At 43.2% G+C, this 22800-nt stretch overlaps 1 protein-coding gene across 2 annotated transcripts in view; it reads left to right on the top strand.

Moving 5' to 3' along the window:
• TSPAN12 (tetraspanin 12) overlaps positions 1 to 22524 on the top strand; it is an 83747-nt gene extending 61223 nt beyond the window's left edge. The window contains exons 6-8 of one of the 2 annotated variants that reach the window (XM_035126863.2): positions 5021 to 5128; positions 11199 to 11342; positions 15676 to 22524. In XM_035126863.2, the coding sequence (XP_034982754.1) occupies positions 5021 to 5128; positions 11199 to 11342; positions 15676 to 15981 (558 nt within the window). In that variant the 3' untranslated portion in view covers positions 15982 to 22524. The remainder of the gene's footprint in view (positions 1 to 5020; positions 5129 to 11198; positions 11343 to 15675) is intronic. The other variant, XM_035126862.2, reaches the window with a different exon arrangement.
• The last annotated feature ends 276 nt before the right edge of the window (positions 22525 to 22800 follow it).

Genomic DNA, 22800 nt, shown 5'->3' on the forward strand with positions numbered 1-22800 from the left:
TCTAGAATAGGAATTGGGACTCTCTGAGAATAGGAGTAGAACCTCTGGTCCTCCAGATGTTGTTAGACTCCAACCCCCATCAGCGTCCACTAGCATGGCCAGTGGTAATAGTCCAACAAGAGGGCCACAATCTCTGATCTTGTGTGTGTGTGTGTTTGCTTATTTATTACAAAGGGCACTGGAAATTAGGTGTGTGATTCTGCTACATAACAACTATGAAGGATTTGATATTTAATTTGTCCTTACCTGTACGCTCTATCCTTCCTGCAAGGAGTGTATCCCATTTTATCCTCTGTTCTCAGCACAGAAACTCCGCTTCCGGTTTGGCAGAGAACTGCTCACTAGACCCGTTTGCACAACCTGTCATGTGCAGTGAATGCATATATTGGTGGTCGAATCACCTGGCTTCCCAATGCCATATGTTGCTCCTGGTTACCGACAGGTAGAGGAGCAAGGCAGCCAGGAGATTAGCTCTGCCTGCACCTTGTTGAGATCCCTGCTGTCTTGCACTCCCACCCTGTAACCAGGAGCAAGGCATGTTGTTGGGAAGCCGGTCAAGCGATGCCACCCTGCCCTTAGCAGTCTCTGCTGCGTAACTTGCTGTGCAAATTTCTCTGCTGCTTATATCATTCTTGCTGGGCAAGAGCGTGACATCTAACAAATAAACTAAGTTCAGCATTCTTTAACAGCGAACTCTTCAATTTATCCAAATTTCCAGCTATGATCGGGGAATAATATTTATTTCCTAGTGTTTCCCAAGCAATAGCTTTCCTTTAGTTTCCAACACAAGTTTTCACTTTTAGGTCACTGGTGAGTTCCCTACTTTTGTCTTTGGGCTACCCCTAAACCATGAATTGCTTTGAATCCTATCAGTTCCCAAATCTATTCCTTCTCACCTTCACTCCATTTACATCATAAGCAGTTTAAAACCGAGAGCAGAAGCTTTCAGATTTTTCTTCCGGCACATGTGTGAAGAGGACTAGGGAACATGTGAAGTCTGCTGTGGCTTGTTCTCGTAAGCAGGAAGCCATGCTTTCCCATTAGGTGTGAACTCAACAAATTTCTTTTGTTTTTAGGGCAGGAATGTCGAACCAGTGGCCTTCTATTTGTTGCTGAACTACAGCTCTCATCAGCTCCAACCAGCATGACCAAGGAAGATGGGAGTTTTAGTTCAGGGTCACAGTTATGAGAGAGATGTATAACTTGGAACGAGTGTCCTCTCACTCACTATCGTTGCTATTTATAACAATACTAAGAGAAACTCATTTCTCTCCGTACCAGTTGTGCAGCTTGGAGTATCTCTCAGGAGTTACGGCTCATGAAGACTTAAGCGACAGAAAGGGCAAAGAACAATATGAACTGTGCCCCATTTTGGTTTCAACTTCGCATAAAACTGTGAGAACGACGCGAAGCCATGTCAGAGGTCCAGTCAGTACAGGTGCTTGTGCATCCTTGGGAAAAAAAGAGTCATTGCTGCACTTAAAGTCTCACTTGACACTTTTTTGGCATGTATCTGCTGTGAGAACATTTGCATCGAGTATCTGATTTCTGTTATGATAGTTCTCACAACCAGAAGTGTGTCTGGTGTGTCTAATGTCTTCCATAAGGCTGAGAAACCACAAACTGGTGCTTAGCTTCCTCGAAGCAAAGTTTTAGGCCTGGAAGCTATTAGAAAAATGACAATAAACATGATTTTAAAATCCAGGCTGCTTGCTGAGAGCAAGCTTGATTAGAAATGGACACAATCGTGCACATTGATTCTTCAACCTCCTTATACACCCCTAAGAATTAAACCATTTTCTCAGAAATATATCATAGACACCTGCTTTTATCTTGATGCACATTTATACAAGACGTAGGGAAATGATTTTGTTCTGGAAGGTACATCTGTAGACCTAGGGACGTAGAGAAATGTACATTTTCTCATTCATGATTTGAATGACAGTTCAACACAAGAACGTTGGCCTACAAATGTGACAATCTCTCTTATTTAATCACAACATTTGTGCCATTTTTCAAGAGATTTCAAGATTTGGGTGTCTTGTAGATTCCCAGACAATTTTTGTGATCTCCATTCACACTTAAGATAGAGATTTTAATTCTAAGAACCTCTTATTCCAAGTTCCTGTATGTTAACATCGACAAAGACTGGAAGGGAGTTGAGCTGGCCAATTAACGCCCTCGGCAGCTGTGGCAAAAAAATATTAATTCAGGTAATACAACCGCCAGCACTGCCTGCATTTTAATGGTAGTTTCCATAGTTGTCATTTGATGTTTGGCTCTATGTCATGGCATGACATTTCATTTTCTGGCTATAATTAATATTTATTAGAAGTGTGACAATGTCCAATTTCACCCATTTTGTAGAGTAACTCGTGGTGGAATGAATAAACATCCCGGGTATGTTTCTGTTCACTAATCCACAAATATCATGAGATGGTGGAACATTAGAAGGCCATGTTACAAAAAATCTGAAAATGTAACGGGTAATATTGCTTGTCCTCCTCTTTTTGGGGGGGAAGGAAGTCATTTCTGAGCCTGTCATACAAGTTGTCCTCTCATTTACAAATTTCTGTCCACAACCACAAAACTGGTACAAAAGTCACAGTTGGTCCTTGTCAACATGAATGGCTGAAAATTTATTAATACTAGTTCTCACCTGATGCATTGAAACAAAACACCGTCATCGTACCTGGTTATGGTCCTTATTATTTTCTCTTTTGCTGCGTTGCATTTTGCGATGGTGTTGTTTGTATTGCAGCTTACTATTTGCATTTTGCTTTTGTGGTTTTTATGCTTTAATACCTGGAAGCCACCTTGGTTTCACCTTTGTTTGATGGAGATAAGTGAACAGTATATCATTAAACTAACCTAACTAAACCCAGAGTAGGGGAAAATACCAAGTCGGAAGTTACAATGATTATTTGCTATAAGCTTTGAAAAAGCTTTCTTTGCCTAAGCTAGCAGTGACTTCCTCTTCACCTAAGAGACGCGGGCGGCGCTGTGGTCTAAACCAGTGGTCCTCAACCTTGGGCCTCCAGATGTTTTTGGCCTACAACTCCCATGATCCCTAGCTAGCAGGACCAGTGGTCAGGGATGATGGGAATTGTAGTCTCAAAACATCTGGAGGCCCAAGGTTGAGGACCACTGGTCTAAACCACTGAACCTCTTGGGTTTGCCAATCGGAAGGCCGGCGGTTCAAATCCCCGCAACGGGGTGAGCTCCCATTGCTCTTTCCCAGCTCCTGCCAACCTACCAGTTCGAAAGCACACCAGTGCAAGTAGATAAATAGGTACCACTGAGGTGGGAAGGTAAACGGCGTTTCCGTGCGCTCTGGTTTCTGTCATGGTGTCCTGTTGCACCAGAAGCGGTTTAGTCATGCTGGCCACATGACCCGGAAAGCTGTCTGTGCACAAATGCCAGCTCCCTAACCTGAAAGTGAGATGAGCGCCGCAACCTCAGTCGCCTTTGACTGGACTTAGCCGTCCAGGGGTCCTTTACTGAAAGACTGAATGCTTATTGTGCTAAAAGTAAGGGAAACAACTCATATTACCTTGAATCAGATTTAAATAGAACCAAGTACATGCGAAGCTGGTATCATTTTAAATTGTGTTTAAGAATGGATTCCATAGTATTGTCATTCACACTCCAGCATGTACCAGTCTGGAAGCGTTATTTGAGGATGGAGGCCCCCATCTTGAGTCACACTGTCTGTTTTCATGAGAGGATTTAGTGCTTTTCTTTACACGATAAACCTCCTGCTCTGTAATAGTTGCTTAGTTTTATGAGGAGCCATTATCACTAGTTTGCTTTTGCAAAATGCTTTCCCATTAGCTCGCTACCTAATAAGGACAGGCAGGGCAAGGATGCCAAATGATAAAACCCATAAAAATCTGGAGACCTGCAGCTTATCACTAAAGTGGGAGGGAAACCACTTGAGGAGCTGCAACAGAAATTTCTCTGCCCGGCCACCCCCAAGAGCATTCGGCCAACTAGGAAAAAGCTGTAATAGTTTTGGTGTTAATGTGAATGTAGGCATGCAGAATTACAGAATAGAGATCAGAATTAGGGCGTTTCAGTGGGCGTTTATTTTGATGCAGAATTGCTCTCTCAGAGAACAGTGAAGTTGACGGAATCAGAATCATGCTGAACCTTGTTACTCAAGCACTGACTGGGGTCATGAGAAAACAAGCTGTACACATCTAAAAATAGTCTTTATTTTTTTGTGGGTGGAGGGGAGAATTGTAAAGGAAATATTTCCTCACACCTATCAAGCATGCCCTGCAAGCTTAAAAATGGTGGGCTGGGCAAGTATGGCTGCTGCTGTTGATTTTACCAGCGAAAATAAACTATGGGTGGTATTCAACTGTGGTTCTATTTAGATCCACCAAAGCTAATGAATGTGACTAACTTAGCTTCGTTAATTTCAATGGGTCTACCCTGAGTAGGACTTAGTTGAATACCACCCATGTGTTTCTTCCTATCGATTCTCTTCACATTTTGTGGATCATTTTATTAGAGTGTTTTTCAGTCAGGTCTTTTACTGGATAAATATTCATTGTAATTGATTCCCTATCACCCTGGTCAATTTCATGTGCAGGTGTTGTTGTGGTGGTTGTTATTTTGCACAATTCTAAACGAGAATGTATTGCTTTCCTTCAATGAAATATCAAATATAGTCAATATCGGAGAACCGTTTTTGAGAGGAAAGAGCAATCCTGATGAGGTTTTCCCTTCTCAGCCTTCAGAAAAGGAAGCCATGAAAATCCTCGCTGTGAAAAATGATGGACAACAAGCTTGAACTTGTATTCAGAACCATACTGCAGAGCTTAGACATTGTGCTAGTAGCCTTATCCTTTATGAATTTCTCTCATCCCTTTTTGAAGCCATCCAAGATGGCGGCCATCACCACCTCCGCAGGGAGAGAATTGCATAGTTGAATGAAGTACCTTTATTTTGTCCATCCTGAGTCTTCCAACACGTGGATTTACGTTTCTGTGTTTTGTCTCCCCGCCCTCAGGTCCCTGTGCAGTGGTCAGATATGGTCACTTTGAAAGCCAGAATGACCAACTACGGCTTGCCTAGATATCAATGGCTTACTCATGCTTGGAATTTCTTTCAGAGAGAGGTAAGTGGTCGAGCTGATACCAAAATAATACAGAACCATGGCAGAACAAAAATACTCATAAACCGCGAATAAAACATTAAAAAATACAAAACCAAGCTGATGAACAATAACCCTGAAGACATGCATTTAAGACATGCATTTATTTGTTGGAAAGAGCAGCTGGATTAAGGGAACAATTGCAACTCCCCCCCCCCCCGCTGCAGGGTTTAATGAAATTGTGGGGACCTGTTGTGCACGGTAGCCAGAGCAGAAGGCGAAGGATCAGGCAGATTGCTGAGCCACCATGGAGCTAGCAAAGCAATTGAGCTCCATGCAGCCACATAATGGAAGCTGTCCTGGCATCCATCAGTTTCCAGCTCAGGGCTGCCCCCACACTAGAAAACCCCACACAGGGATCCTGCCAGCGACACTTCTGCTCACCCCCACATTTGGTGGGCAGAAGTGGGGAGTTCTACAGCAGCCCACAGGGAACATGATGGATATGTCCGCCCATCCAATCCAGCACCATCCAGTTAAAAGGGGGTTTGAACTGCTGTGCCACTAAGTTATGCTAAGGACAGGCATTGGAAATAGTACTGGGCTGGATGAATCTCAGGCCTGACCTAGGAGTCAGCTGCAAACAAAACGTTTTTAAGTGTTTTGTAATGTGCAATGTAGAAATGCAACACAAGATGGCAACAGCGAGCTATGGCAATTTCAATGTATTTTTCAAAACTTTTTTTTTCAAAAAAGCATTTTCACAGCGTTTTATAAAAAATATGTGTGTAAATTCCACCCAATGGTGGGGGAGTTTAACGTTCATAAGTTGAAGTGAGAAGCTTTCCCACAAAATGAAAGCAAAGAGCTTGTCAGAGATTGCTAATACTGACTCTAGAGGTTTTTTAGTGTGAAACTTGAATGTCTAAAGTAGGGTTTGAGGTGGAAAGCGCAATGCTGAAGGACTGGAAATAGCCAGAAAGACTATTTCCGAACAGTTGCAAGTACTGTGTTTTGGATTGTTGATATGTTAAAATGGCCAGTTTTTGTTTGTGTTTAATTTATTGCATCAAGCTTATGGTGAGAACAGCCCTGGTTTTGTATATTTTTGGATCCTTGCTGAGGGGAAACACAGCACTGTTTGTTTGTTTGTTTGTTTTAAAAAAAGAATGAGCTATTCTATAGCAAAAGCAGTGCACAAGGTAAAAGCCATTAATTCTAGATATGTGTTCAGGCGCAGGAAAAGAACACTTTAAATGCCTGTCATTCTCTTGCCCTGGTTGAAATCTGAAATCTATCACTGTTGCACATATTTCCTGTTTATTTAAGCGTTTCCTGACCACATTTGATGTCTGTATTTGTTTTAGAAAGCACTCAATAGACAGAACGTAGAATTAACAAGCTTAAAGTTGCACTCCTCTAAAGGTATGCAAGTGTTAGAAGAAATAGCAGCTTTTTATGAAGACAGAATGAAAGAATTCTGGTTTGCTTAATCTGAAAAAATAACTTCCTTTCTTGCACTCGGGTGACTGGATTTAAAAATGGAGTCCCTAACTTCTTCATCCAGAAAGCTCAGTTTCTAAAATAGCTGGTGGGAGTACTTGCGGATAACTGCTGCCGTGATCAGTAATTGAGACTCCATCTCATGATGCTTTGCTCTAACTTAGGGCTGCCATTCATCTGGAATACAGCAGTTGGAGACAGTGTCTGGGTGGAAATTGCTGAAATGTCCTGGAAAATCTGGACGTATGGCAACCCATGTCAGAATTTCCTTAAAAATACAGTGGTACCTCTACTTACGAATTTAACGCGTTCTGAACGCACATTCATAAGTCGGTTTTTTAAAAAAGTCTAATCCCATAGGAATGCATTGGGAGAAAAAATTCGTAAATTGAAGCAACCCTATCTAAAAATTCGTAGGTAGAAAAAAATCCTATCTAAACCGCATCCAAGATGGCGGATGGAGCTCTGTTCGTAAGTAGAAACATTCGTAAGTAGAGTTATTCGTAAGTAGAGATACCACTGTATCTCAGAATCTTCTTCTTCTTCTTTGCAAAAAAAAAAAAGCTCCACAACTTTTGCGTCCGGATTTTCACTTTTTGAAATACGGCAACCCTACTTTAAATGGGGGATACCTCCGTCTATCTATTTACAGAGACTTAAGTGAAAATGGGCAGAAGTGTTTTACCCAAATGCTCATTCAGAAATTAACCTGATCCTGCTTTCCAGTGAGCAAAATGACATTGCAATAAATCGCATTTAAGTCATACTCAGAGTAGAGCCACTGAAATAAATGGACTCAAGTTAGCCATGCGCACGGATTTAAATGGGTTTACACTGTGTGTGACTTCGGCTGCTACAAGATTTAGATTGGGCAGACACAGCCTTCCACTCACTACCATAGGCTCACTGGTGGCATCTCTGAAATAGGGTCTTCAAGGGGTGGGGCGGGATTGAGCCAGCCCAGGATCCACTGCATTGGGTCCAATCCGGACCCAATTGATGCTCCATCCCGGAGCCGGCTCAGGAATTATGCACCATCTTCCTCCAACACAACACCTTCCACTGCTGCTACTGTGAGGGCCCAGGCTGTGAGCACAAGTGGTCACTGCGTCGTGATGGCACCAGGGAGCTAGTATAGCTCTGCCGGAGGAATACAACTGCTTTATTGCTTGCACGGATGAATGACGGGAGTTTTTTACACTTCCTCCCCTGGCTGAGTCCAACCAACTCTCGTTGGCCATGGTTATTTGCTTGGCTGGTGAGACAAAGACACTGCTTTTCTCTGCTCAATAGCAAAACGATGGGCACTTGGCATTTGTTTTTGAAATGTTTCTGGAAACTGTTATAGTAATTTGGTGGACACGTCTCAGCTCTTTGAAAATATTTGTGTTTAGGATTTTCACAACACTCCTTTAATATATCCCACTCTTCTCCCCAAAACACTTCTAGCTATAAACCTGCCAAACACATGTTTTTGGGTGTTGGTTTTTTTTCCTTGTAGGGATAGAGCAGTATGTGTACAATCTTCCTATCTACACACACACACACACACACACACACACACACACACACACACGCATAGAGCAGAAGAGAGGCTGTTGTATCAGAGTGAACCCCAAAGGCCCAGCAATGCAATATCTATTAGTCCATTGCTTTGCAGAGCAAAAATGTAAATGAGAGCTATTCAAAATAATGGAGCATGCTTTTTGCATAGAAACATAGGTCAAAACCAGGCTGTCTTTATTCTTAGAATAAATAGAAATGTCAGACATCTTATAACAGTAATGCTCAGAAACATGGATGTGTTTTTCACTCTCCAATGCAGACTGGAATATTTCAGAGTGAGACTCCCCCCGTGAAGCTGCTTAATCGGAATTCATAGGTTATATCCAATGCTAGTCCTACTCAGAGTAAACCCACTGAAGTTATTGGACATGAAGTGCATTAATTGTAATCGGTTGACGCTGAGTATAACTTAGTTGGATGCAACCCCAGTTATTAGATTTAGCTGCCTTAATAGGAACTTGCTTCAGAAGGTTGCTTCAGAAACTGTTCCTCCGTAGGTATCTATTGGCATTATTTATCTTGCATTGCCATTCATTATCAGTTAGGACAGGGGTCAGCAAACTTTTTCAGTGGGGGGCCGAACTATATTTGGGGTGGTGGTGGTGAACGAATTCCTATGCCCCACAAATAACCCAGAGATGCATTTTAAATAAAAGCACACATTCTATTAATGTAAAAAACAGGCTGATTCCCGGACTGCCTGCGGGCCGGATTTAGAAGACGATTGGGTCCCCGGGCCGTAGTTGGCTACCCATGAGTTAGGATCTGAATATTTTAGATCCCTTGTCCCCGTTCTCCCAGTTTTACACTGGACTTCATTTCTGCAAAGTAAGGAGACATGACAGTTAATTCTTGCCTTGCTGGGGCCTTTTGGTGTCAGTTTGAACTAATATTCTCCACTCTTTTCTTCTCTCTCTGCAAGTTGCACCTGACAAACTGACCTCTGGTCCACATAATCTCATGCCATAATGAATCTGTTAGTCTTTGAGAAAACATCACAGTTTTGTTTCAGTTGACCAGTGCTGTTCCTTTGAAAAATTTGTTGCTACGCACTTTGAAGCCCGTCTCTGTATCATGAGGACTAGAGCTGAGATTCTTAAGGTGCAGAATGCCCTTCTGCCTGATTTAAATGCCACAGAAGTGTCTGCCTATGAATAGAATTTCCTGCTGTAGTCCTTTCTTTAAAATTAGCCAGAACCCCAGCAGCACTCTCTCGCCAGATATACTTTGGAAATAGCGATACATATTAAATGTATCCCTGGCCAGGGGCAATCTTTTAGGAGGCTTAATTAGAAAAGCTGTCTTCCTATTATGGGACTATAACTGATTTGGTGTGTTTCCCGCTTTGAACATCCTGCTAACTATTTCTGACCACTTACAGATCAGCTATTGAGTGCGTTAGAGCTGCACTCATTCTCTGCCCTAATGAGGGCCTATCTTTTTATTTTACGGAAAGCAGATAATTTTAGTATGGAAAGGATGTTATTTTTTTTTATAAAAAAAATACTCGGCTGTGTTTTATGCAGAGTTCTCTGACTTCCTGATATCAACTTGTTAAAAGAGTTATGCATCGCAAGACACAGGAATGAACCCGAGGTTAAGGGGAAAGTGTTTAATGACTACAAATCACACAATTTAGGGAGAGAGAGAAAGAGAGGATCTCACTTGAGCTTTCCTGGAGTTTATGGCTCATTTCTAGAGTAAGTGATTTGCGTGTGTAGACCTTTTAACCACCCTCCGAAATAAATTCAGACAAGACTCAAATTTTAGGTTTGGTTTTTGGCAGAATTTAGGCCACAACTTTACTGATTACAATCAAGTGAGTGGTTGCATAGGCTCTGGTTCGACTAGCTCCCTGCACCCTTGCGGGTAGCGCTGACCCTGGGCACCAACCATAGGTCAGCCTTGGGTGAACACCTGGGACAGTGGCAAGCAGGAGCCCTGCTGGACCTCCATCCAGATGTCCCCTGGACTCTGGCTCCAGGCACAACCCCTCACAAGGAAGATCAACCATGAGTCCATGGATTCCTTTAATAATAATAATAATAATAATTTTATTTATACCCCGCCCTTCCCAGTCAAGACCGGGCTCAGGGCGGCTAACAACAAAAATATCAATGCAAGTATAAAAGAAACAATTCAATTAAAATGCAGATTAATACAATGTTAAAATTCAATTTTAAAATTAAAAATCTACAAGTAAGATAAAACCATTATAAGATAAAAGCTTAGGGGAGGGTAACCCCGGGGTCAGACTGTGTCAGTCCAAAGGCCAAGCGGAACAGCTCTGTCTTGCAGGCCCTACGAAAAGATGACAAATCCTGCAGGGCCCTAGTCTCCTGAGACAGAGCGTTCCACCAGGTCGGGGCCAGTACTGAGAAGGCCCTGGTTCTGGTCGAGGCCAGCCTAACCACCTTGTGACTCGGGATCTCCAGTATGTTATTATTTGTGGACCTTAATGTCATCTGCGGGGCATACCGGGAGAGGCGGGTCCCGTAGGTACGAGGGTTCTAAGCCGCATAAAGCTTTAAAGGTCAAAACCAGCACCTTAAACCTGATCCTGTACTCCACCGGGAGCCAGTGCATTCTGCGGAATACCCAACGCATAGGGATGGCTAGGCGTCCTGCCACCCCTATCACCTGAACCAGGACACGTGCATGGGCTTAAATAGAGGTCCCTCGATCTCCTTAGCTGGCATCCCATTGGTCAGATTGCACCCAGGATCGAGGGAACATTTGGCCATCCAAACGTTCCCACCCACAACACTGGGTCTGGTTGCCAGGTCGTACCACAACACGTGCCCTCTTGTTAGGGAGGACCCGATTCATGAATTTCAGCCAAGGTGAAAGGCTGACAAGCAGAAGGAAGTAGCCAGTTTGGCACACCAGAATATTTAGTTGAAGAGAGAACTAAGGTGCATTTAAAGTCATTACTAGGTTCCATACAGGGTGCAGGGTGGAAGGAGACCTCGAATTCTTCTTAATTCCCATGGAGCATCACACCCGTGCCATCTTCCTTTTGCAGTTTAAATGCTGTGGAGTTGTGTACTTCACGGACTGGCTGGAAATGACGGAGATGGACTGGCCTCCGGACTCCTGTTGTGTCAGGGAATTCCCAGGATGCTCCAAACAGGCGCACCATGAGGATCTCAGTGACCTTTACCAGGAGGTAAGGACGTTCACAGCATGTTTGTTTCTAAGCTTTGGAAGGTGGGAGCTTCTGTTATGGCAGTAGCTTCCCATGGAGGTCATTCAAGCATCAGGAAGAGCTTGTGGACGGTAAGAGTGGTTCAACAGGGGAACAGTCTCCCTCAGGAGGTGGTGGACTCACCTTCCTTTTTAAAAAAATACAATTTTTATTAAATTTTCTGTTTTACAATTTAGAATACTCATTTAAACATCCTTAAAATATCAGTGACTTCCCTTCTTCTCTTTCCATGGTTCATTTTGCATATCATAAATCCCTGCATATTTTACATAAACTAAACCGTTCAGTATTCCATTATTACATCCATCAAAACATGTTCACACTGTTGAATTTATCTTAATGCTGCCCACCTTTTCAAGTGTACAAAATTTCCCCACATATATTCAATAAACATTTTCCAATCTTCTTTAAACGTATGTTCTTCTTGTTCTCTTATTCTATATGTTAAGTCTGCAAGCTGCGCATATCCCATCAGTTTAAGTTGCCATTCTTCTTTAGCTGGGACTTTGCTCATTTTACATTTTGGGGCTAACAAAACAGGGGGCTGCAGTAGTGGCCTACATAAACAACCTTTTTTGACACCTGGGAGTTTCTGTCTGAATTATCCCCAACAAAAAGGACTCTGGGTGTTGTTGTTTTTTTTGGAAAAGTCCTTTAAACATTTTTTTTTCCAATTCATTGTGGATCATTTCCCAGTACTCTTTTACCCTTTTACAAGTCCACCACATATGAAAGAACGTTCGCTCAACCTCATTGCATCTCCAGCAGTTAATCTGATTCAGTCTTACACATCTTAGCAAGCCTACTCGGAGTTAGATACCATCTGTACATCATTTTCAAGTAGTTCTCCTTCAAAGAAAAACATCTCTGGACTCTCCTTCCTTGGAGGCATTTAAACAGAGGTTGGATAGCCATCTGTCATGGATGCTTTGGTTGAGATTCCTACATTGCCTACACAGAAGCACACACACACACACACACACACACACAATTTCTTTTGTATGCTGCCTTTCCACAGTTCCAACCATGTTCAAGGCAGCTTAGAACATGAAAAGAATGCAGAACTACAGCATAACAAAAGTACAGTGGGACCTCGACTTACAAGCTCCTCGACATCCGACGTTTTCGACTTACGAGCGGAAAAAGTGGCCGCACGCTGACGATTTTCCCGACATCCCAACGGAAAACCCGTTCGCGGCTAGATGCGGTTTCCTCGACTTACGAATTTTTCCGTTTCCAATGCATTGCTATGGGAAACCGCTTTTCCTATGGGAAACTCGACTTACGAAGTTTTCGACCTACGAGTGTGCATTCGGAACGGATTAAATTTGTAAGTCGGGGTCCCACTGTAGTCATAAACAATTCAGTCTGGAATTTACCAGAGCCTGGCAAAGTCATCTCTGTCCCAAAGGGGTTCCAGCCGTAGCTGGAAATGGGCGCTCCTGGTCACTGAGAGCACCTGGGCCTCTGTTAACAATGTTGGATCCAGAAGTGCCCCTAAGCCACAAACCTGCTTCATATAGATCTTAAATGGCATAGGGGACAAGATGGAACCCTGTGGGACACCACAAGAAAGCTCTCATGGCATTGAACCTTTTGGCAGCAAATTTCTAGGTAACCAGGCATAGGGCCTTCTTGGTAGTGGCGCCCGCCCTGTGGAACCTCCTCCCCGATGTCAGGGAAATAATAAACTAGCTGACTTTTAGAAAACATCTGAAGGCAGCCCTGTTTAGGGAAGTTTTTAATGTTTGATGTTTTATCGTGTTTTTAATATTCTGTTGGGAGCCGCCCAGAGTGGCTGGGGAGGCCCTGCCAGATGGGAGGGGTATAAGTAATAAATTATTATTATTGAAGACAGGAGTGCCTGGTGTGCTCTGGTCCATGGGGGTCACGAAGAGTCGGACACAACTAAACGACTAAACAGAACAACTATTATTATTATTATTATTATTATTATTATTATTATGCCATTGGTTCAAAAATTCTGCTCTTCTAATTTGCCTCCTTGCACAGGTTTCGTTTCCCTCACTTTAAAAACCCCAAACTCCAGTTGTAAGTTTCTGCATTGTGATAATAATATGCAAGCTACAAAAGACTTTTAATTTCACCTGCGGTGAATTAAATACCTCGCTCTTTTCATCATCTTCCCACTTCTTTTATCTGAAGATATGAAGTGTTTTGTGCATAGATTTGGATGGAGTATGAACCTTACGGCTATTAGTGAATAATTATAGGCAGTCCCATCAATGAGTCTCTATTTTCACTTGTCACATAGCTCCAAAGATCCCTCAGAAGTATGTGGAGAGTGTGGCCTTTTGAATCTCCACCATGAGAGACCTATCACTTTCTTTTTCAACAGAATGTGCTTTCCTGTGAAAGGAACAAACTCATCTCATCATTTTGGGAGTTCATTAAAAATATCTGTATAATGGTATGGAGCTTTGGAGACTTTCTTCAAAGTCCTCAGAGATCTTGGCATCTTGGCTTTTTAACGAACATAATTTTTTTGTGACATCAAAAGGTTCAGTAGAAAATGGGGGAGGGGGAAGAGCCTCCATAGCTGCCAAGTTATCCCTTTTTTTAAGGGATTTTCCATTATGCTGAATAGGCTTCCTCGCGAGAAAAGGGAAAACTTGGCAGCTATGGGAAGAGCTGGAACAGAAAAAGGCTGTTTTATGACCAGGAAACTAAAAATTCTCTCTCTTTCTCTTTCTCTCTTTAATTCATTGAAAATTATTGTCTTGTTCATTGGCGTTCCTACTCCCAGGATAGCTAGCTCACTAGTAATAATAATGCCATTAAATATCAGCATTTGAAAGCAGATACAACGCTGGAACAGCAGAACAATTTTTTTTAAAAGCACAAGACAGAATTAAAACCAACTCTAACAATAAACTAAAAGGCATGGGGTAAATGGGGGGGGGAGGCTTTTCCTGGCAGTGGAAGGTTGTAAGCATTAGTATCAGGCAACCTTCTCTGAGATGGGAGCGTTCCAAATGTTGGTACTGTGGTTGAGGGATTTACCCTCAGGTCATAGGGAGTACCTGGAAAAGGACCTCTGAAGATGACCTCAATCTACCCATGAGAGTAGGCTGTTTTTGAGGTTCCTGTGCCTCAAACTGTACATAGATTTAAAGGAAAGTGTCAATACTTCGAATTGAATCGAACAGTGTGTAGCAGAACAATATACAGTGGTACCTCGACTTACGAAGGCGATCCGTTCTGCGGCGCTCTTGGGAAGTCGAAAACTTCGTAAGTCGAAGCGTCCATTTTGCACATGCGCAAAGCGTGATTTTGCACTTTGCGTATGCGCAGACCACGCGCACCGCTTCTGCGCATGCGGTGAAAATACTTCCGGGTTAGCAGACTTCGGAAGTCGAAACCTTCGGAAGTCGAGGCATTCCTAAGTCGAGGTACCACTGTAATACAAATGCTGCAGAGCAGTGCAACAGTTTCTTAGCACTGACGTGAAAGGCTTAAAAAGCCTATCAAGGTGAGAACCAGTGCAGGTACCAACTTCTTTTCTAGATACTGTAGTCAGTCTAGAAGGATAACATGATCAGGTACCTCGACCCACAAAGACTCAAAGAGAACTATGAATTCATCTTGATTTCTCCTAGGATAGGTATTCTGTCAGAAAAAGACCCTGTTGGGGCCCAAAGCCAGGCCTGAAACCAAGCTCCTAGGATGCTCAGACTAACACAACAAGCACCTTGCCCCAACAGGGAATATTTTCAGCCAGCTTGTATGATCTTTGGAGTCCTGGGTGGGCTTTTGGGCTGGTCCCATGCCTGATTCCTTAGGATAGCTGGGATCACCTCCCACTTGCAAAATATATCAACTACTTCCCAAACCCAGCCAGTCAGGACACACGGCCAACAAGCCGATGATGATGATGATGATGATTTATTAATACCCTGCCCATCTGGGTGGGTTTCCCCAGCCACTCTGGGTGGCTCCCAACATAATATTAAAAGCATGATAAAACATCAAACATTAAAAGGGCTGCCTTCAGATGTCTTCTAAAAGTCAGAGAGTTGTTTATTATGTTGGTGCTGCACCAAGAACCCAAGTGGACTCAAAGCAGAAATATCAACTTGGCTGTGTCCATCTGGCTTCTCTTGTGGCTTCTAGGTCAGTACCCTTCTCCCAAATGAAGTCGTGGGTGATAGGTGTTTTGTTTTTATGGATTGACATTAAGCAGCAACACCAAAAGTGTTGTGAAAAAGATCTGGAGATTTGGGGTACCGACTTCCAATGGTGGTTGACCTTTCTCATCTCTCTTGGCCCACAGGGTTGTGGTAAAAAGATGTATACTTTCCTGAGAGGGACGAAACAACTGCAAGTGCTTCGATTTCTGGGGATATCGATTGGGGTCACCCAGATTCTGGCTATGATCCTCACTATTACTTTGCTGTGGGCTCTGTATTACGACCGACGAGGCCCAGGCCCAGATCAAATGCTGTCCTTGAAGAATGACACCACACAGGACCTGTCATGTCATTCAGTGGAGCTGCTGAAACCCAGCCTGACGAGGATTTTGGAGCACACATCCATGGCAAACAGCTTCACCACACACTTTGAAATGGAGGAGCTTTAGGGTGATCGCCCCTTTTGCTAATTGTACATTTGAAAAAGGAGTCTGAGGTCATCATTCTGATCCAGAGAAGAAAACAGAATGAATGGAGATGTTCTTGATGAATGACCGTGATCCCGGGCTCTTAACCTTTTTATTTCTCAAAACGTTTGTGACCTGAAGGTTCTAGCTATAGTTTTACCACTAAAATGTATCCATTGTTTTAAGTACTGAGAGTGAATAGGTTCTGTTTCGTGAGAAGATGTGCATTGTATAAAATGCTGATTGTAGCAGGGCCTTTAAACTTTTTTTTTTAAAAAAATAATCAACGTTTTAAAATTAAGCATCTGTCAAAAAGAACACATTCAGGTTATGACTTAAGGGCTCTTTGATTCTGTCTGAACTTTTAATTTTAAATGATTAGGTAAGAGTGTGGGCAGCTTGTTCAGCACTGAGAGCTGATCAGTGTTTTCACTTACTTGTAATTTAAGTAATTTTCATAATCATTTGAAGAAATGGTAGCTGGATGTGTTGCACTCTGATAATCTGATGTGTTGCAAGCTACAGCTGTTGGATATGTTGCACTCTGATAAGCTTCTTCAGGGGTTGTCAATCACAGCCGAAGGCAGACCCTTCAAAATCTGGAAAAGGGTCTAAAGCCATGAGGTTGGAAAACAGGGGTCTCTTTCTTTTTAAAGTGCTTCTTTCTTCCTTAGATTTTAGGGGGGGAAATCCAAGATAACCACCTTTCCCGCTCCGTGTACAGAACCCATCTAGACTGGCTTTTGAATCTTACTTTGATGTTTATGATGGGATCATCTTCTGCCACATCTGAGGGTGCCACGCTAATTTAAGGACTGTGGCATACACAATAGAGTGGAGTAGCTGCTGCTGCTCAGAATCTGCTGCCTGATGCAGTGCTCTCACTCTGGCCAATGGTAGGACCGGCCCTGGGTGAAACATATTCACCTGCGGCTTAGTGAAATCCATGTGCCTTAGCTTACCTGTGTAGCCACAGCCAGTGCAATTCCGAAGTCGGATCTTCGGATCTATTTCTCCCCCAGAATTTCAAAACCCTGAACATAAGTGGAACATCCAACCCTCCTCCCTTAGACGCACAAAGCCCATATCCCACGGGCAAACTAATTGTTGGTGCACAGTTAGTTCTTGGTAAGCTGATAGGACTTGATAAATTGCTGGGAAAGCCTATTTCAAACCCTCTGCTTGGACTTTGTGGGAATTGCCTCTAAAAGATCAGGGATGTTATCTGTATATAATAAGGCATGTGTATGTATAGCAGAACTGAAATCCATATTAACATTTTACTTAACACTTTTAGGTTTTGTAAAAAGACAAACGTGTGTTTTTTAGCAATGTCTTTATCTAGCTGTTTTTTTTTAAAAAAAAGAAATACCTGAAACATCTACTTTTAAAATGAATTTTTAACGTTCAAATTAAATTATGTGGTCCAGAGAGATTTTAAAAATACTAATAAATGAGTTATATCTGAAATACCCACTTTTAGGAGAGGAAATTAAGTGGTGAATGGTCTTGGAACTGGATTTATTGAAGAAAGATTCTACCTTCTTTCTAAGCAAGGGATCGTGAGGATGTCTTTAATCCTCCTTTTTCCTGCCCTGCTCATTTTTTTGTTCAGAATGTGTATGTTGTTAACTCTCTCATTGAAGCCAATGATACATACATGTGTCTAATTCTGGCTTGATTACTCTTCACTTTTGGTTTCCTTCCTGTAGCACATGACCTGGTTCATTTTCCTGAATCATATAGAGCTGTTTGTACCTGTAGAAAGCATTCTGTGGGCCACTGGCTCCCTGCTTGGAGCATACTTTAATCTACAGTGCATGGGGAGATGGATGGATGGCCAACAGCCCCAGCCTGGTGTCTTCCATATGTTGTTGGACTGCCACAACAGCCACACAAAGAATGCCCAATTATCATGGATGGTGGGAGTTGTAGTTCAAAACATCTAGGAGGCACCAGATTGGGGAAAGACAACCTTGTTTTTTGGAGTAGGAATTTGGAGTGGTTTATTGGACTGGGAATGAGCAACAGCTTGCCTTGCCTCCCCTTCTCTGGTGGCTTGGGTATAGACCCAAGTTTGTTGAAATGCCATTTTTTAATATCCTTGTTAACAAACCAGGATTATACACAGTGCTTTAAACAGCATTTCTCATTCTGGACATCTGCGGAGACTGCAATTTAACGGAGAAGCAAGTCTTCTCTGAAGCAACATGGTAAAGAGATTAAAATATATTTATTGAATTGCGAAAAGTGCATCTTACTGTATTTTATGTGTACTATCGAGTTACAGTCGTTTCCACCTAGCCACATTCTTGTTTCACGTGTTATAGTAGTTAATTTAAATGCTTGCCAATCCTATGGTAGCTGCTTAAAAGCTGACTGTGTGGCAAACGCAGGCACATGGCAAGCTGAACTTCTCTGCTTTCGAGCCAAGTTGGACACCCGTCCACTGCTGCTCAAAAATGGGTGTGTGGGGGTAACTCTGGGTGGAAACCAAAGGTTGGAGACTGCCGACTTTTGCATTCCCACCATAAACTTGAAGTGGCTGCCATGTGACTCTGGGGTATATTCTTTCCTCTTGAGCAGTTTCCCTCAGTGCCTGCAAAGTCAGACGAGGGAACTTCTCTTATGGGATGAAGCTAGCATTGCACTGGCCCCATGGAAATTTGTGTCCTCCTATGGTTTTAAAAATTGTTCCAGTTTGCACTCACAGTGCTTCAGGAGAGAGAGAGAAAGCTATGTGTAATGTTGCAGGCAATAAAACCACTACTGTCTTATATTTTGTCATGGCTTTATTTGAAATGTGAGCTGCCCTCCCGTTTTCCTAAGATTCTAGGATTCTCTTCTGTGCGTTGTAGACAGAAACTTTCGCCTTCTTTATATTTAGCTAATACAGTGGTACCTCGGTTTTCAAATGCCTCTGTAGTCGAACGTTTCAGAACTCAAAACGCCAAAAAACCCGGAAGTAAATGCCTCGGCTTTTGAATGTGCCTTGGGCGTCGAACAGGAAATGTGGCTTCCATTTTGAGTTTTCCGTATTGAGGCTTCTGCTTTCAGTTTTCGGTTTTCAAATGTTTCGGAACTCAAACGGACTTCCGGAATGGATTACGTTCGGAAACTGTATTACAGTAAGCCCACACCTTGTGCACATTCAGCTTTACACAAAGAAATATAAAAAAGGGGCTGGGTTTGTGAGGAAAATTACTTTGGCATTCACACCCACCATTGAACCCAGTGGGTTCAGGCTATACACAATTTTGGCTGCAGACGTGATCCCCGAAACGTAAGTCGTGGGCCTATTGTATAATTTTTTTGGGGGGGGGAGATCACTGCCTCTTTCAATGCAGAGGCCAACGCATTCTCCCACAAGGATGCCTTTGTTACCCTGTGGACCCAAGATAGTCCCTTTTGGGAAAGTTATCCCCCCATGCCCTCAAACCATAGCAGCTCAAAATAAGATCCCATGCAACAAGATGAGACAGTTCCCGTCTTAGAACCAGCATTGTAAAAGCTGCTTGCATTTTTTCAAGTGGTGTCGCTGCAGTGTTTTCACAGATAGCAGCACCTCACAAGCACCTAGGGTCCAATAACAAATATTTGCCTATAGAACAAATATTGAGAACTGCCAATCTTTTCTTTATTGCAGGCATGGAGAAATGTCTCTATCTCTCTAGTCCATGCCAATATTTCCTTTAAGAATCCCTGGAGCCGGGAGACAGAAAAGGTACTGTCAGTCATGTGGACCTCAGCGTGAATATTAACAGATACAAATGAGGTGAATGAACTCACACGAGTAATTTTGTAAATTTGGGTCTCTGTACTCCATCTGTACTTTCACTTCACTTAACAACAGAGCTTTGTCTAGACACATTAGATGGAAAGCTTTGGCAACACGTAAGTACAAATAGCTTGGAGAGATCATGTTTAACGGCACCCTTTTTTAATCTGCCAATTTACATAGGTGCCCACAACCTACTTTTTTAAAAAAATTAACTACAAAAATAGATGGGGATTTATTCCTGCCCATATGGAAGGCTTTCATGATTTCTATTGTAATTTTTCTCCCATACAGAAACATTTGCTTATGGCATATATCAGGATTTTCAATCAGTTGCCTCAAATTGCAAGTTTGCAAGATTGACTGCCTTCTGTCCCATGGTTTCACTTGCCCAAAGGGCCATTTTTCATTTGTGCTGAAATTTCATTTGCGCCTGGCTTTAGTGACTCTAAGCGTGCAGATTGTATCTTTTGCACCACAGCTTTCCTCTAGCCAACACTACACTGTAGCTTGTGGGATGTGGGTGGCGCTGTGGTCTAAACCACTGAGCCTCTTGGGCTTGCTGATCGGAAGGTCATCAGTTCGAATCCCTGCGACGGGGTGAGCTCCTGTTCCTCTGTCCCAGCTCCTGCCAACCTAGCAGTTTGAAAGCACACCAGTGCAAGTAGATAAATAGGTACTCCTGTGGCGGGAAGGTAAACGGTGTTTCTGTGCGCTCTGGCACTTGCCACAGTCCTCTGTGTGCCAGTAGCGGTTTAGTCATGCTGGCCACATGACCCAGAAAACTGTCTGTGGACAAACACTGGCTCCTTGGCCCTGAAAGTGAGATGAGTGTCGCAACTTAACCATCTGGGGGTCCTTTACCTTTTTAACCTTACACTGTGGCTTATGGTCAAGAAGTAGCCCATGCACATTAAATACCTGGAAGCAGAGATGCTTATACCATATCTCTTGGTCACTTTCTTTTGCTCATGACCAAGTAAAGGAGGAAGCAGTGTTGCCCTGAGCAGCTAAACAAGTTCGGGGAACCCCTTTGAGCCATCTGCAACTGAGAGGAGGGGGGCACATGCCAGTGGTGGGCAGAGTTAATTGTTGCTGGCATCCACCTGTCTCAAGAGACAATGGAGTGTGCCTCCGGGGGTGAAGTCAAATGGCTGGAGAATCACAGCACCTGCTGTGGCTGCAGAGACTGGTAACTTGTAACTGCTGCCTCCCTCGTTGCTTTTGCTGTGTTAGCAGCACTGAAGTGACGTCCCTGGGCCCAGGCCTGGGCTGCCCAAATGACAAGACCCCCCTCTTGGCCTTGCTGATATGACCCAAAGGAAAGCAGAGCAATACAGTTGGGACCCGCTTGGCTGCAGGAGTTGCTGGAAGGAGGCATACAATATGCCACCCACTGCAGATTTGGGTAGGGTTTACCCCTTTGCCTTTTCTTTTCCTGAAGGTGTTCTGCAAGGTACTGATTTCTCCTCGGGGTTTTGCTCCTGAAGCCTTTCTCACGAATGTATAGCTGCAAGGCTTAGGATCAGAGTTTCCCTTTTTCTAGATGGGCTGCCTTCCCAGGTTGACAACCCCCATCTGCTCCTGCAGAGTTAAAAGCCCCATGGCATTCACACAAAGCTATCCACGACACACAATTCACGCAGATTGATCCATCATATGCGTACAACTGCCCAAATCACCCTATCCACACAAGCCCATCCGGTCACACACACATCCATATACATAATGAGGAGCATGGCAGAATTAAGCTGGGACTTTTCAACCAAAATTGCAGTGCCTGCACTCGCACAAATGCAGTACAGTGGTATCTTGGTTCTCAAACACCTTGGTACTCGAACAACTTGGAACCCAAGCACTGCAAGTGTTCCAGTTTGCGAACTTTTTTCGGAAGCCAGACGTGCTCTGTTTTGAGTGTTCCGCTTCCGATTTGAGTGCCACACTTTATGCTGAGGTCTGTTTTTGCTTTTTAAAAAATTGCATTTTTGTGGCTCTTTTTGTTTTGTTTTTGTGACTGTGTGGAACCCAGTTCAGCTACTGATGGATTGATTGTGTGACTGCAGTACATTGTTTATTGCTTTCATTTTATGGATCAATGGTCTCGTTAGATAGTAAAATTCATGTTAAATTGCTGTTTTAGGGGTTGTTTTTAAAAAGCCTGGAACAGATTCATCCATTTTGCATTGCTTTCTATGGGAAAGCGCACCTTGTTTTTGGAACGCTTTGGTTTTGGAACAGACTTGCGGAACGGAATAAGTTTGAGAACCAAGGTATAGTCATATATGCACACATTGTCCCCTATTGTCCCCACAATATTAAGCACAGTTTCTCTATTTGCAGGATCCCTCCTGCTCTTTCTTCCCTCTTGTCTGCTTGGGCTTAACGGGGACACTTCCTCTTTGCAGCCTTGGTTCCACAACATGGTAGCAGCTGCCCCATGCTGTGGCATCCTTTGCTCCCAGACTATCGACTGGCATCATTTTCTAAGCAACTTCATTAACTTCTCATTACCAGAAGACCTGCTGTCTCAGGTGATTCCTAGGTGCTGGTGAAGATTGCCGAATGCTCCCAAAGACTCTAGAGTGCTCCCCCAAATTGTTGAGCACCCATGAATGCCACTACACAGAATTGCTGCATACAGTTGGCGAAGCGTCAGAGAAGTGGCCAAAGGGCGCAGCATCTGTGATCCCTATTCCTGCTGCTGCAAGATCACCAAAGGAGGGAGCGAGCCTGAGAAAGGTAAGTGGCTGGCAGTCCAGATCTGGGTCATGAGCCACCCATTCCCTACCTATGAGCTTGGTGGGGTGGGGTGGATCCATAAAAACACAAAAACAGCCTTCCACACAAAAAGCCTTAGCTTGATGAGAACCAGTGTGTGTGTGTGTGTGCCCATGGATGCTGCAGATACAATTTGTAGCACACTATTATCAGGTTGAATGTAGAAAGCCTTGATCTGAAAACCAATTGGATTTAACAGCCCCCTGCCTTATCCTCTTCCCACAACCAACCTTGCTCTTGGATTT

This window comes from Zootoca vivipara, chromosome 10 (genome assembly GCF_963506605.1).
Source record: "Zootoca vivipara chromosome 10, rZooViv1.1, whole genome shotgun sequence".
In the NCBI taxonomy this organism is placed as follows: Eukaryota; Metazoa; Chordata; class Lepidosauria; order Squamata; family Lacertidae; genus Zootoca; species Zootoca vivipara.